Genomic DNA, 14,608 nt, shown 5'->3' with positions numbered 1-14,608 from the left:
ATTGTTTTAGTGATTTATTAAGATTTTAAATCATCTGTAAATAAAAACACAAATGTATATATTGTAGATACTATTTTATTCCAAAGTTACGAGAATTATTTTTATTCCCTTGACGTAGGGAAAGCACCGTGGGATTCTACCTTACACTTACACTGGTAGACATTCTGGTTTGTTTGTTACTGGTCGTAAAAGGAGAACGAGATGGCGCAAAGTGTTCGGTTATGATATTTCTTGATTATATTCGAACTAGCCGAAGCGATGGCTGACGAAGATGCATTCTATGCTTCTGCTGAGCATCTAAAAACTTTAATTGATAAAAATGCTGGGGAGAGAGATCTTTTGTTTTTATACGGTCGTTATAAACAAGTAACTGTAGGTCCATGTAACACTTCTAAACCAAATCCACTGAACATCAGCGCAAGAAAAAAATGGTAAGTGACCGTTTCGTAAGATGATTTTACTTAGCTTATATTTGTTCAACACAACATTATAAATTTATATCCGGAAGTTAACCAATCTTGTAAACGCTAGAGCATTCTACCACATTTTTACAGTAATGACACAAGTTCTCAAAATTGTAAAGCAAGGAAGAAATAAATACAGGATAATATATATAATAACATTACTTGACCCAACCAAACCAAAACGCAAACTGCCACCATACTGTTAGAATTATAAACCTCGAAAAAAAATGTAAGTTTTCTAGACATGTGCCACACTTTACCATGAATAAACAAAATTGTGTTTCTAAAAAATGGTCCACGGGAAAGTCTGGCAGCTATTGCTTCTAGATTTAGGTAAGATGTAATGCTAGTGTTCACAGATGCATTATACAATAGTCTGCCTTTCAAAGTTAAGAATTTAACTAATCTATTATGTATGATTTTATAGAACTATGGTGTGTAAACCATGACATCAAATTTAACGAGAGCATTATTTAATTACTTGTTACTCTTTGTTTATTTAGGAAAGCTTGGAATGAGCTGAAAGATTTAAGCAGAAAAGTTGCAATTGAAGAATACATTAATAAAATTTGTCAACTAGATAATTCATGGGATCCATACACTAACAAAAACCTGAAAAAGTATTTACTACCTTTCCATATTTTACTTGTTTCACTTGCTTAGTTTAAATACGCTGGGTTATTAAACTTATTACTGATTATTTAATAGTGGAATGGGTGTAGCTGTTAGTGTGTTGAGATGTCATGAAGATGAGACCATTGCTGAATCGGATAAAACCATATTTGATTGGTGCAAAGATGGTGTTTTGGAAAAAGTTGAAGAAAACATGACCAAGACCCAACCCAAAGATGAAGAGGTTTTTATGTTACATTGTTACTGTGTAAATTAGAAATGTCCTACCATATTTTACTGGGCAACAAATGCATAGCTCATGGCATGCATGTTCCTCTTAACCAGTGTTTGTGGCTGTTACATTTATTTTTTATTTGTCATTCTTAGAAAGTGCAGCATTTAACTTGCCTACCATTAGGTCACAGGTTCGCTTAGTTCAATAAAGTCATTACATATTGTAAGGTTTACAAATTTTGCTAAGAAAAAGTATGTGTATGTGAAAAAGGTACAAATGAAGTGTTACTCATTTTTTTAATGTGTGTATGGTATCACGCTTTGTGATTTATTTTAATTTTTTCCATTGACAAATGAAGCTCTTTATATTTGACTAAAATGTCACCCTTTCACTATAGTAACATTTTCAAATTTTTGGGCAATTGGAAGTAGCAATGTTTTAACACACAGATTCTCATGCTGTGTATCAGCCTATGTAAATTTGACTAATGTCTTTCTTACACTTTTAGGCATCACATTTATTTATTGCAGGGTCGTACTTTGTTACATTGGGCTTGTGACCGTGGTCATTTGCATATTGTACAATACCTTCTAAACCAAGGGCATGATGTTAACTGTAGAGATTCTGACATGTCAACTCCACTGCATTATGGTGAGTTTTTGGCTGCCAGGCTATTATTAACACCTAACTAAAAATATTTTAATTTAAACTAAACATTAATTAATATACAAAATATTGTTTCAAAGTAGGTACTTTAATTTACTGATTAAGATTTTACACAGTTATTTGTGTTTTAGCTGCTGCTTGTGATCATATAAAAATTGCAAAATTATTATTGGAATTCAAGGCAGATCGACATCTTAAGGACAATGACAATGAAACTCCTTTGGATTGTGCTTCAACTAAAATTTCAGAATTAATTACACAACATACACCTTCTCCCCTTTCTCAAAACTAATTGTGTTTTTTTCGTAAAATTGTTTTTTTAGCAAAATTTGTTGCAGTGATTCCAAGTTCCATTGTTGATAAGTATTCTTCAAAACAGTTTTGCACACTTTTATGAAAGTCGTGGTCCTTGGTGTTGCATCCAATCTGGTGTGTTTATCTATTATTTTCTTAAAGGAAAAGGGATCAATTTTTTTACTTTTTCTACTTGTGAATGATCATGTACTACCAGTCTACCACTTTTTCTTTGGAGAAAACTTTTGCAGCTTGCACAAAAAACTTTTACTATCTTTTTACTGTATTTTCAACATATTGTTGTTTATGTTTGATTTCAGTAGAATAAAAAGACATGCAATTTGTGTCATTACCAAAATTGGAGTTGAGGGATCAAAATGTATGTGTATATTATTTTATTGCAATTCCTTAAAAGTTTTTGTTTCAAATGGTCATCAGCTTTTTATATACACTTTTCGTTCATTGCGATAAACTTTGTATGTATTGTAAAAAAGCAAAGTTTTAATGATTTAAAAAAAATAGTACACAATGCCATTTAACTTGTTACAATCCTAGAAATATCTGTGGGCTTTACTTTGTGATGTATCTAAAATGATAGTTTAAAATATAAAATTGACCATCGGTCAGCAGTTGCTTAGGGATACAAATAGACCTATATAAGTATGACCTCACGAACTGTCACAATCGTAGTTGGTCAAGCGTGAAGTCAGCTGTTATGTGAGGAATTTTCACCTTCTTTTGATGACCTCCTGAAGTTTTTTTTTCCAGTAGTATTAGCATAATTTACGTTGTCGTACATCTGCAAAAAACGAATTTTACGTTAAATATAGATTTACTCTTCCTTATTGTGCATAATGGCCGAGGGTATACGTCGATTTAGAACAGAAATTAGCTGTATATTTCTAACGCTAAGGATTTGCTTATTCCTTTTTTCTTCAATGTTGATATTCTCTTTTTTCTCTCTGACGTAAGTTTTAGATTTACATAAATTTTTCTGTTTCGCGTATGATTGCCTGTTTGCTACAATTGCGTCAATGTGTTTGTTGTTCATGTGTTGTGGTATAATGGTTATTATTAGTTAATGTGAAGCACGTTCTTCGTAGGCATAAACTTACTAACATGCCAACGAGAAAAATAGACAATCTAATCTGTTTTTTTTATGTCAATTTGGTTTAAAATACTTTGTATGTTTAACATGTAACTAAATGATGTAGAAAGCTACATAGAAATATATCAGATAAACAATTCTCTAAAGAGGAGTTTGCGGTGCTGATCAAAAATCGTACCACACCATTAATACAAATATTAAATCAACGCAAAATATTTCGGTTAGGGTGTGGGTGGGTTAATTAATATTGAATTTAATATTTAATATTATTACCTCCCCCAACTCAATGTTGTCTTTTATATTTTATACAATTTCATTGTTGGTCATATAGAACAATGACTAAGCATATATCAGTTGATAGGGTAGGGCATTGTAATGTGGCCACTGCCTTGCGCAACCGGTCAAGAGGCTTTTCAAGATTTTGTGGGTCTCGCAACGTCCTTGAAGCATATGTTGAGCATTGTGCTGCCACCATGTGCACAGACAATCATAAGATTGAACTTCCAGCCCGGACTCGGTCAACATTCATGACTGCATTCAGTCCTGACCACACCCTTGTTGCGAGCTGTCATGGTGACCATAACATTCATGTGACAAATTTAAAGACAGAGAAGCACATCAAGACTCTTGTAGGTCATGAGAGATCACCATGGTGCATTTCTTTCCATCCTAGCTCAAGGGACATATTGGCTACAGGCTGCTTAAACGGAGAGGTTATTTGATTTAGAATGTTATATGATGTGCATAAATTAGCATGGCGAAATTAAAAACTTATTTTCCAGTAACCATAAAGCAATACTACTATTATTAAACTTTCATAATACAAAAGTCTGCTGTTCTTATTGAAACTTTGTAACTATTTTTTAAGGCTGTAGTTTTGACACTTTTGCTAGAGAATGTATTTACTTACATTATTTATATGAAGGGATTTTATTCATATGTCTTTAAGGGGGTCAAAGTTAGATAAACAACTACTGTAGCTGGCAGTAAAGTTCCAACTCATAACCTCTGCCTTAGCTACGTAACCTCAGTTGGGGCTGGTTAAGAAATAATCATAGCACCATTGCTACTGATTTCTGTTATTGATCGACCAACCTAATTAAGCATGTGAAACATTAAAATGCACAATGTGTATATTCTGTGATAAAGCTCTTCTAGAGTCCTACTCACCATAGATATTGGCACATATAAAGCACGAATTATGCCTTCGAAAAGGCATGTGTAATAAATGATAACAACATATTAAGTAATAATATTTAAAAAAGACTAGAATGTGCAAGTCTTAGCTTGTTTTATGACAGGTCCGAGTTTGGGATCTTCGTGGAGGTGGAAGTGAAGTATGGATTGCTCCCAATGACAATGTTACCATTGCATCTCTGTCATTTCATCCTACTGACCAGGTTCTTCTTATTGCTGGGGGCAATGAGATCTACTTCTGGGATTGGAGCCTCCCTAAACCATTTGCATCTGTAAAAACTAGCAGTATTCATGAAAAGGTAATTGTGTATGTTGTGATTTGATGGATATAATTAAGTTGCTACAGGATTAAACTTAATCCAAAACCGCTTTTCAAAATATACCATCTTCATCATAATGGTACTTCATACAGCATGTTGGTTTGTTATCCAGATCACAATCACACATGTGTGTGAAAAGGATTATCACTGATATTGTAGCAGGATTAAAACTGAACTACAATTGGTAATCATATTGTCCTTTAACGGGTACATCCTTAAAGCATAGTAATTTCAGTGTTCAAACTACCATTCATAAATGAAAAGTAAGAAATATTTAACCTGCTGGTGTAATTTATAACAAACTCTGTGATAATATTGAATTATTTTAATCTAAATTCCAAGACATACATATGTTCTTATTCTTAATCAAAGTATTCTTTCGAATAACAAAATCTGCCTGAATCCGAATGGTGAAAACAAACGATTCTGGTTGCACATCAATGATAAAGATTAAACTAAGTACAGAACTTAGTAAACCGAAAATCAATTTGTTTGTATGTTATAAAAAGATAAATATATTTCGCTATAAAGCATTATCAGTATCTAAAAACATAACATTTGTTCTTATTCTTATGCGTTATTAGTGTGATTAATTCAAAAATTCACATACAATTTGTATGCTGGTTGTCTTACAGAATAAAAAAAAAATATATTATATTATTTTGGAGTTAAATAACACCCTATCTGTACAATAAATAATTAATAGTTAAGGTAAATTGTATTAATACAGTTAAAATATCACAAGTAGAACTTTAATTTTATGGGTAACCTTACATTTCCACACAAAAAAACTAGATTTTCATAGTGTGAAAGTTAAAATTTTTTTTTTCTTTTGTAAGGTTCGTCTTGTTCGATTTGACATGTTCGGAAGCAGGATTTTAACTGGGGTTGTGAATGAGGACAATCCCAACTCGGGTGGGGAAGAGGATGGTGAAGACAGTGATGCTGGTATAATACAAAATAGTGCTTTGTTGCTTTTTATGTTTTATTTGTTTTGTTATCAACTGCACAGCTTAAAACACTGATAAATACAAATTAAAGCTAGTCTGATTAAGTTACAAAACATTTTGTGAGGCATTAAGTCCTGGTTTTGCTTGTTGGTCATTTAAATGTTCCTTATTTATTAAACTGCCTAACATTCCTATAATTTAAGTTGTTTGTTTTATGTACAGTGGATTGGGGTTTGCCACCACCAAGACCTACAGCTTCTCATTCACCAAACACAAGGGTAGGTTTTCTATTTTTGTAAACCAATACTGCCTGTTAAAAGTTGACTTTTTTTAATAAGAGTGTAGCAATGCAAACACAATTTTAAAATTATTAACACAATTGCATTATATTTTATAACTCTTATTTCAAAGATTAATTAGCATTCTAAAGGTTTTATGCTTCAGCGCTTCTTATATGCTGGGCTATAGCCCAAAGGTGGAAATGTGATTGATAAACATCCAATCTCAAACTTGAACATACTATTTCATTTTTTTTACTGCTACAAAAAGTGTGTGCTTCAAAATAATTGTCAACAATATGAAGCTGCTAAGTATTCAAACTTTTGTAAAACTGCATCACAAGTTTAAAATATGTTAAAAAGTTGCAGCTGCCTTACAAAATATGTTCAAAACAACCTATACTACCAAAATTTGGGCTCGTCCAGAATAGCTTATTCGTTTGTAGCAACCTTTAACGTCGTGCATAGGGATGTTCAAAGTAGAATATCGAATCCTTGGATTCAAATCCAGATGGGATTCGAATCCAATTCTGCCGTTTATTTCGGGTAATTGGAACCGATATAATTTAATGTTTTACCGCCGATTGTTGCGTCTAATTGTGCCAACGCATGCGGTAAGTTGGCCTGTCGCTGCGGCGACCAATTTATAGTGCTTGCTTTAAATGTAACCTGGTAGTGCAGTGTCAGCGTTTTTTCGGGTCGACCAATTACCGCGTCTCACGATAACGTTCGTCTAATAATTAAGTGTCAATCAGGCGTTATTGGGCGAGCGACTAACGTGTAATGTCAGGTGCGGAGTTCCCAATTTCCCTAAATGCGTTAAGTTGCAAAAGTAACATTACATTGTAAAACGTGCTGGCCGTTCACAAAATGCGCTATAGGGTTACTTAAGGTCAACTTTAGGCCAATATTCAGAGAGGTTATGCAGTTATGCACAGCGTATTTGTCAAGTATTAATTATGTCAATAGTAACTTTATATTCTTTGCAGTACATTATTTGACTGCATAACAGATCATGTTAGTCTAAAAGAAGCACTAAGACCCAACAATGTTTTAAAAAACAGGACTGAATTGCTAAAAAGTTCTGTGTGCAGCGTTGCATTGTACTCACTACTGGCATAAATATAAGTTTTGGCAACAACCTGGCCAGTTGATATATTACAGTTTACAGAACTGCTTCAAATGACAATTGTTAAGAATGTTAAACATATGGGAGATTATTTCATTATAATGTACACATGTTAGCAAATTGTTTGGGCGATTTATTGCTGTGATTCTGGGCCCTGTAGAATAGATTAAGATTAATCCCTTCCCCAAACAAAATCGAGGTTAAATAATTTAATAAAAATATACTAGGAATCGCTATTCCGGATTCGTTATTCTAGATTCGAAACCTATTATTCTAGAATACCTTGGTATTCTACTTTGAACATCCCTAGTCGTGCACAAATAATTGCCTCCCGTTTGCTTATTGCGCAGATGCCGCGTGAGAGGAGGCTTCCAGACTGGGCGATGTCCTCGCTACTCTCCATGTCCAACGTCTCCTGGCAGTTCTTTAACAACCGGCGGCGCGATGAGAGGCCGTTACCTGAACCGCCCGCTGACGCCCAAACGCAGGAAACGAACGCGGGCGTCAGTTCGGCGCACTACCAGCTGGGCACAGTCCGGGAGCGGCTTATGCGCGCAAGGGGCAGTTTGGACACGGCCGCTCCGGCCACGGACGGTGGCACGCACACGTACGCGCGAGACCACGAGCGCATTCTTAACGCGCGCGTTAGCGTCAACGCCGAAATCCAGCACCAATATAACCGGCTGCAGCTACTGCGCCAGGAGCGGCGACGACTCGAGCTGCGCCTGCAGCAGATACGCGAGCGACGCAGCGGCGAGCCAATGATGCCTGGCGCCCACACGGGCCCGACCCGCGTTAGTCGGCCGTTCCCTTTGGCGTCCCGCACCCCTCAACAGACGAGCCCGCCGCGGCCTAGCGTCTGCCCCAGCCGCCCGCTGCACCGCGCGCGCTCCATACGGGAACGCCGCATGGCGCGCTTTAACCCGTCGTCCGTCCAGGAGCGCATACTCGAATCGCTGAGCAATGTCGAAATGATGGTGAGTGTCGGAAGCACAAACAGCAGCAACAACAGCACGTCCACCTCGCAGGACGAGTCCTCCAGTAGCGCTACGCCATCGGGCACGACCGCTGCCGGTGTTTCCTCGCCTTTGCCGGTTGGAATGATGGAAGAGCCCCTCGAGGAACCGGACATTTCCCTGGCGTCGTACAATACGCACAACCCTTCGGTGTTGTTGCCGCCCACCATAAACTTCCCCGAGGGTTGGACCCGCTCCACCCTGCTGCCCGAAGCACCCCCGTACTCCACACCAATCACGACACCGCTCTTCTTGACAAGTAGGTGTTCTGTTTACCGGTATACGATTATTACGCGCCCGTTAAACAACGGCGTGTTCCTTCATATGCGGCCTTGCGGTAAAACCACCATAAAAGTGCTACATCATTCTCATGTGCTGTTGTTGATTTGAAGCGCCTCGCGTGAATTTGGAAACTCCAGAGCCACCACCGCCCGAGCCAGCCTTTTCTCGCACGACAACAATCCGCAACAGGATTAGACAATCACGGTCAAGTTCAAGGTGGGTTGGTATTTATAACAAAACATATTTTAGTAGTAATTTTCTAAACGTACCTTTACGCTTTTTACGCGTTGTGTTTTGTTTAATAAATCATTAGATTTTGAGATACTCCCTGATATTTTACATTCCCCAAAGAATGCCAATATCAGGGAGTATCTCATCTGCCCATGATTTGTTTCTAACGGTAAACAATGCCTTTTACTTTAGTTTACCTATTTTTGCAGTAAGACTTGCAAAATTGATGAATATTAATCATTGCAAGGTTTGTGAGTCTTACTTTGATTATTCCGCCAGCTGATACAGAGAATTTTAATGTCGTCACAAACAACGTGATGATCGACAGACTCACCTGTGAAACACTTTCCAAACGTTAAATTGGGACGTTAGAAATCTTTTTATTTCCCACAGCAGGCGTCACGCTCGCCGATTACGAAACATCAACCACTACCTATCGTTTTATCCTGGCCACAAGGCACCGGACCCGACCACCTATCGGCTGCAGTGGTGGGATTTCTCCAAGCTGGATCTTCCCGAGATCGGAAGGTACGTCGGAATCATTTTGGAAAACTTTGTTTATTGTACCTTTAGGGCATTTTTTTGTTTTTAGGGACCAATTTACAAAACTGTCAACTAGGGACCCATGTACAAAACTGTCAGGTGAAAAAACGTAGAAAACATCAAAAAATATTAAATTTTTCTATGGTTTCCTACAAAAAAATTGCCAAAAAATGTTTTTAACATTCTTGAAAAAGTTTTAGATATTTGCAAGAGAAGCGTTAAGATTGCTCTGAAAACTTTTACACGCTTAAAACTCTATTTTCCCACTTGTGTGGATATGGTTTTACATAACCTGTCGACTTACCTATAGGCGTGAAAAATAAAGCTAAACCGTGTTTAGTATAATATCTAAACATTGCGCTTTTCGATTCAGCCGCGGTTAACAAAAACTGTTTGCATCACAGGCCCGACGTGAACGTGCTGGTACAGCAGTGCAAGATCTACAACGATTCGAGCGTCGACCTGGCCAAGGACGGCTCCAAGCTGGCCGCCTTCGTCCCAGCCGAACTGGGCTTCCAGGACTCGATGAAGGTTGCCGTCTACTCACTCGAGCCCAGCACCCTAGGCCACGTACTTTTCAGGTAGCAGGGGAAAGGAATTTGCCTGGTTAACGGCTTTCGCCTGGCGTTTAAATACTTCTGAATTACGTCGTTGTCGTTTTGCATGAAAGCCCGGCGCAGAATGCGACTGTCAGTTATATTCGGGTTGCGCGAAAGTCGATTACGAACCCGCTCAACATAAAAGCTGTTTGCATAATAATTGGGTTGTGTAGTTATCTACCAAACTGTGTTTTAATAACATTTAGCTCTCGATTTGTAGCGTAACCTCCTAAATGCGACATGAAGTATTCATACATATGTGCACATCTGTGTCTCGCTTCCATGTTGTACTGGCCAAACGAAATTTCCAGTTGTACTGGCCAACCGAAATTTCCAGTTGTAAAACTGGCCAACCGAAAGAGCATATTATATTGGGAGGGCTAACCTATCAAGGATTTGCTCACGAGACAAATACATAACAAACACGTTTGCATGAAATTTTCGTTGGAATCCAGCCACTACATGTTGCGGGGCATTAAAACCATAGCCACGAAATACACAGCTTTGTAAGAAAAGGGTCGACAGCCGGGCTGATCTGGACATTTCATCTATCTGGGAAGTCCAAGCCTTTTTATGCCATCGTTATGGCACGAAAAGACACTTATCTAAGATTCTTAACACACGACTATACAATGCTGTTGAATATCACCGAGTGTTGTAAGTTGCTTTTCTCCTAGCTCGTAATTTCAACCTTTCAAGGCCTAACGAGTTTTAAATAACTCGCAGATTTATTTATTGATTAAACAATTTTGTTTATTTCTGTTTGCAGAAAATCAATCGGACCCAACGCCGTTTGTCTCAGCTTATCGCCGTTAGCAGGTTACATTGCGGTGGGCGTGAAAAATCGCATGTACCCCCCAGACGGGAGGCAGTTCTACAGGTGCATTTACTTATCTTTTCCTTTTACTGTAAGCCTTGCAATCTGATATCGATAAATATCAATAATTGTCGACTTTCGAATAAACAGAGCGACAACTCGTTAAATAAAATAGTATTTCTGCCTTTCCACCTTTTTAATTTAGCTGCAGCTGTTCGTTTTTGGTTAACAATATGTCGTCATGACGTTATTTGACGTTAAATTTGACGTTAAATTTATATTGAAGAAAGGGTATAACAGCGCACCGAGAGGTTGCAAAGTTTGTGCGAGTTTAAGTTCGTTTCTATGTGTTTTGGTTACTTTTTCAACTGTGTTAATGTTGCTTAAATGTCAGAAACACTCATTTGCTTCGCGACAACAGCGTGTCGTACTTAAATGAATAGCGTTTCCGCTGTTAGGTGTGTGTTTGTAAGGTACCTGCTTTGTATTCACATTATTTGACGCAGCGGTTCGGTTTGATTGTTACTCATGGGATGACTTAAGGACGTCAACATTTCAGAAAAACGTTTTAACAGGCATGATGCTTTTAAAAAGTTTATCTTAACCAATAAAAAACAAAAAATCACTTGAAAAAATTACCAAAAAGTTGTCCGCTTTCTGCCAAAAACCCACGCAAACTGAACCGAATGTAAACTGTAGTCATTAATATTTCAGATGCTCAATGGCGCAAGTTTTTAAGGTCAACAGCAACGAAGTGAATCCGGTGCACCAGATCAACCACCCTGGTAGGATTTTGTGTCTAAATGACACCTATTGTCTGACGGCTGCTTTGCGGGTGTTTGATTGTACCCTTTTTATAAATCGAAACCTACAAACCTTTGCGTCTGCTGCTGACCTATTTACCATTTATATTTGATGAAGTAAATGATAAAAATCCGTTTAGTATACACGTTAAGCGACTTAAAACTCGACCGGATCTGGCCAGCTGGTCGTAGTTTGCTGACATCTGGACCTACGTCTTGAAACAAATTTCCCTTTACGACACTGTATATTTTGGAACGAGCCCAAATCGTAGTTTTAAAACTTGCTGTTCGTGCTTCCAGTGATTCCTGATACGCCTCAGCGCTTCGTGAATATCAACACTATCGCCTGGTTACCGACGGTAGGTCAAGGAATCGTGTACGGCACCAACAATGGCGAACTTCGCATTTGTCACACCAAGACGTCCTGATCCCGTTTGTCGCTTGACAATAAATGGCGGAATTTTAATTTCGAAGTTTGTCTCTGATTTTGATGTGGTAGAGGGAACTTTTTTGCTGCGCGAACGGTTTGCGAAACTTGAAAACATTAAATTTCCGCAAACATGTTCAGTGTAGGGTAAATAGTATCTGTTGATTTTCTTTCCTATTTGACATTGGCCCAATTTTTGGAGGCCGGTAGTTATCGATTCGGGTTACAGCTGCTATTTTTTTTTTCGGTGGTTGTATAATGTATATTCTATACACAGTTTTCGGACCGTTGGGTATTTTAATACTATGGGTTATTCCAATTATTCAAAAGTTGTGTAGAATTAATTAACTGTGGACAATAGCTGCTAAAACGTGATAGAGCATGTGTGTATGTACTTTCATATAGGAGTACCACTCTTAACGTACGCAGCTATATATTCCAGCGAAGTTTAACATAAAATTAAAACATTAATTAAAGTTTATGTTCAATCTTGTCTCATGTTGCTGCTTAAAATTATTAATTTAGTAAGTTTCAAACAACTCAAATAGGTTTTACCTGAATTTCGAACGATGCTGAAAGTTGGCAACGTTGCAATTTTGTCATCAATGCTGCACAAAGTAAATAATTTCAGTTTAATACTAATTTAACGTTCCGTCGTTTGACCCACGTCATTCATGACGTTTTGCCAAATAACATCCTTCCATATTCTTGCTGTATTGTTTGTGGGAACGTGCAACGACACCAGTGTTGAGGGACAACGTGGTCCCATATTTATTTTTTTTTCAATCTTGTATTAATTGCCCGTTATTAAATTGTGGCCGTTCGAAGTTTTTTTTTCTTTCTTTTTCTGCAACACTTGGTTTTAAGTGCCGTTGTACCGAACGTCTTGAATGCAGTGCTACTACAGTTAGCACATCAATGCGTTTTAATGTTTCTACCACCTATCCTTACTGATTTTAGGTGAACGCGCAAGTTTTTCTGTTATTAAATATGTAATGCTGTCACAAGGTGGAAGGTTTGGCAGATATACTTCGATTTTTGGAATTTTATATTTCTGCTTTGTTTTACTCGTTTTGTTGCTTATCGCTTGTAGGGCAAAACCTTACCAGTTGCAGTCTAATGAGGAAAGCCGGCATTATCTTACGTCTTTGTGCAAGTTACGTATTTAGGTTTAAAAATAATTTTTGTTGTTGTTTTACTGGAAGTTGGGCTTTTCAGCGTGACTAACAACTTCAGGCGTGTTTGGTTATTTATCCATCCTTTGGCTTAATAAGCGTGTCGATGCTACATCGTTTTTTTTTTTCATTTAACCTGTAGCGTTTTACTGGTACATCACGTTACGGCTTCAAGACTATAACGTTCGTAAAACGAGCCTTTCAAAAAAAGCCTTCGCTTGTTTTGATTCGCTTTCTACGCCTTGTTTTAGCCACCCTGACAAATATGCACTGCACAAATGACGCGAAAAGTGTTTACGTTTCACGCTGCTTCTTGAAGTTGTAATAAACTCGACAAGTGTGAGGACAAACCTGTACAATTAAGAACTTCCTCATCTTTAGATTGTTGATTTCACATCAAAGTGTTGCTGCTTTCGAAGAGTAAGTTTAAAAATTAAAAAAAGTATCAGAAATGAATTCGAAAAAACATAAAGACGGTTTAGAACGCATCCGTCTCTTGAAATTCGAATGTTACAGCCGCATCAACCCCTTTGGAATTATTTCACCGCTGTATTTCAACAACTTAAGTCCAGTCTAATTTATTGCCTCCTAAAACATGTCGCACAGTATCACAACGAAATCTTCATGGCTGTGCTTGTTTTTTGCAGCGCTGGATTGATGAAATTATTATCTTGTGTGAAAACTAAGACCCGGGTTTGAAAACCGTTTGGGCCAGCAAGCATGCATGAAAACCAGACGAAAATATAAAATAAACAGATTTTAAAGCTTTTAGTATTTCGGTTAGATTGGTAACCGGTAGCCTTCGTTTGCTACCGCTTTCAAAACCGTAAAAGACAAACACAAAACTCAACTGTACAACAGGACCGACTTTAGCAATATGGCATGATCAGTCACATCTGGCAGTCAAAACAGACAAAAAGCAAACAAAGAGGCAAAGGAACGGTGTGACGTTAAAGTCCAAAAAAGATACATTTTATCTTTTTTTTCCTATATCAGGGGTTTTTAAACTATGGGGTAGGCCTACGTGGACTATTTTTTAGGATTCTGTGACAGCAAAATTAAACTCGAAAATTGTATGAATTTTTTAAGAGGAATATACGCTTTGCATTCTCGAACGAATATAGATTCGATTTTAATCTTATGTTTTCACAGGTGTTAGACTGAAGCACGCATTAAGCTTGCTTGTTTGCAGACGTGATCTCTGTAAAATTTCATGCAGATTCTGGTCCAGAATTAGAGCTCCACGTTAAACAATATTTAGGAAACCCTGTCTTATGTTATTTGCGTTTTAACAGTCCTCTTTAAAACCCAAGGTTTGAAATAAATGCTTTTAATTTTTTGAATGTTATTGCATTGGAAGTGAAACCAGCCTGAACAGTTAATTTGGTTTAGATGATTCTGATCTTAAGAGTTTCGCTTGCCCATTGTCTATTTTGAACCCGAGCAAAAACAGCTTTCATTT

General features: G+C 37.5%; 2 protein-coding genes across 2 annotated transcripts; both read left to right on the top strand.

Annotated features, from left to right (window-relative positions):
* The first annotated feature begins 197 nt into the window (after positions 1-197).
* On the top strand, positions 198-2,637 carry LOC146147913 (acyl-CoA-binding domain-containing protein 6-like). The gene is made up of 5 exons (XM_083386397.1): positions 198-431; positions 968-1,084; positions 1,173-1,320; positions 1,842-1,962; positions 2,109-2,637. Exons 1-5 carry the CDS (start codon positions 259-261, stop codon positions 2,267-2,269), a joined length of 720 nt encoding a protein of 239 aa, XP_083242523.1. The 5' UTR covers positions 198-258; the 3' UTR covers positions 2,270-2,637.
* An 832-nt stretch (positions 2,638-3,469) lies between these two features.
* On the top strand, positions 3,470-13,450 carry LOC146147912 (activating molecule in BECN1-regulated autophagy protein 1-like). The gene is made up of 11 exons (XM_083386396.1): positions 3,470-4,092; positions 4,681-4,875; positions 5,736-5,844; positions 6,069-6,124; positions 7,604-8,528; positions 8,662-8,767; positions 9,176-9,310; positions 9,730-9,906; positions 10,694-10,804; positions 11,456-11,526; positions 11,845-13,450. The coding sequence occupies exons 1-11, from the start codon at positions 3,715-3,717 to the stop codon at positions 11,970-11,972; spliced, it is 2,391 nt and encodes a 796-aa protein (XP_083242522.1). The 5' UTR covers positions 3,470-3,714; the 3' UTR covers positions 11,973-13,450.
* The last annotated feature ends 1,158 nt before the right edge of the window (positions 13,451-14,608 follow it).

This window comes from Ascidiella aspersa, chromosome 4 (assembly GCF_963924565.1).
Source record: "Ascidiella aspersa chromosome 4, kaAscAspe10.2, whole genome shotgun sequence".
NCBI classification, from domain to species: domain Eukaryota; kingdom Metazoa; phylum Chordata; class Ascidiacea; order Phlebobranchia; family Ascidiidae; genus Ascidiella; species Ascidiella aspersa.
Note: the sequence above shows the minus strand (reverse complement) of the source record. Positions and strands in the feature narration are given on the sequence as shown.

Excerpts from the sequence above, each read along its gene's own strand:
- LOC146147913 (XM_083386397.1), top strand. The coding sequence starts at position 259 with ATGGCTGACGAAGATGCATTCTATGCTTCTGCTGAGCATCTAAAAACT. Across the intron at positions 1,321-1,841 it reads CCCAACCCAAAGATGAAGAG|GGTCGTACTTTGTTACATTG; the intron begins GTTTTTATGTTA and ends TATTTATTGCAG. Across the intron at positions 1,963-2,108 it reads GTCAACTCCACTGCATTATG|CTGCTGCTTGTGATCATATA; the intron begins GTGAGTTTTTGG and ends TTTGTGTTTTAG.
- LOC146147912 (XM_083386396.1), top strand. The coding sequence starts at position 3,715 with ATGACTAAGCATATATCAGTTGATAGGGTAGGGCATTGTAATGTGGCC. Across the intron at positions 9,907-10,693 it reads CTAGGCCACGTACTTTTCAG|AAAATCAATCGGACCCAACG; the intron begins GTAGCAGGGGAA and ends TTCTGTTTGCAG. Across the intron at positions 10,805-11,455 it reads GACGGGAGGCAGTTCTACAG|ATGCTCAATGGCGCAAGTTT; the intron begins GTGCATTTACTT and ends TTAATATTTCAG.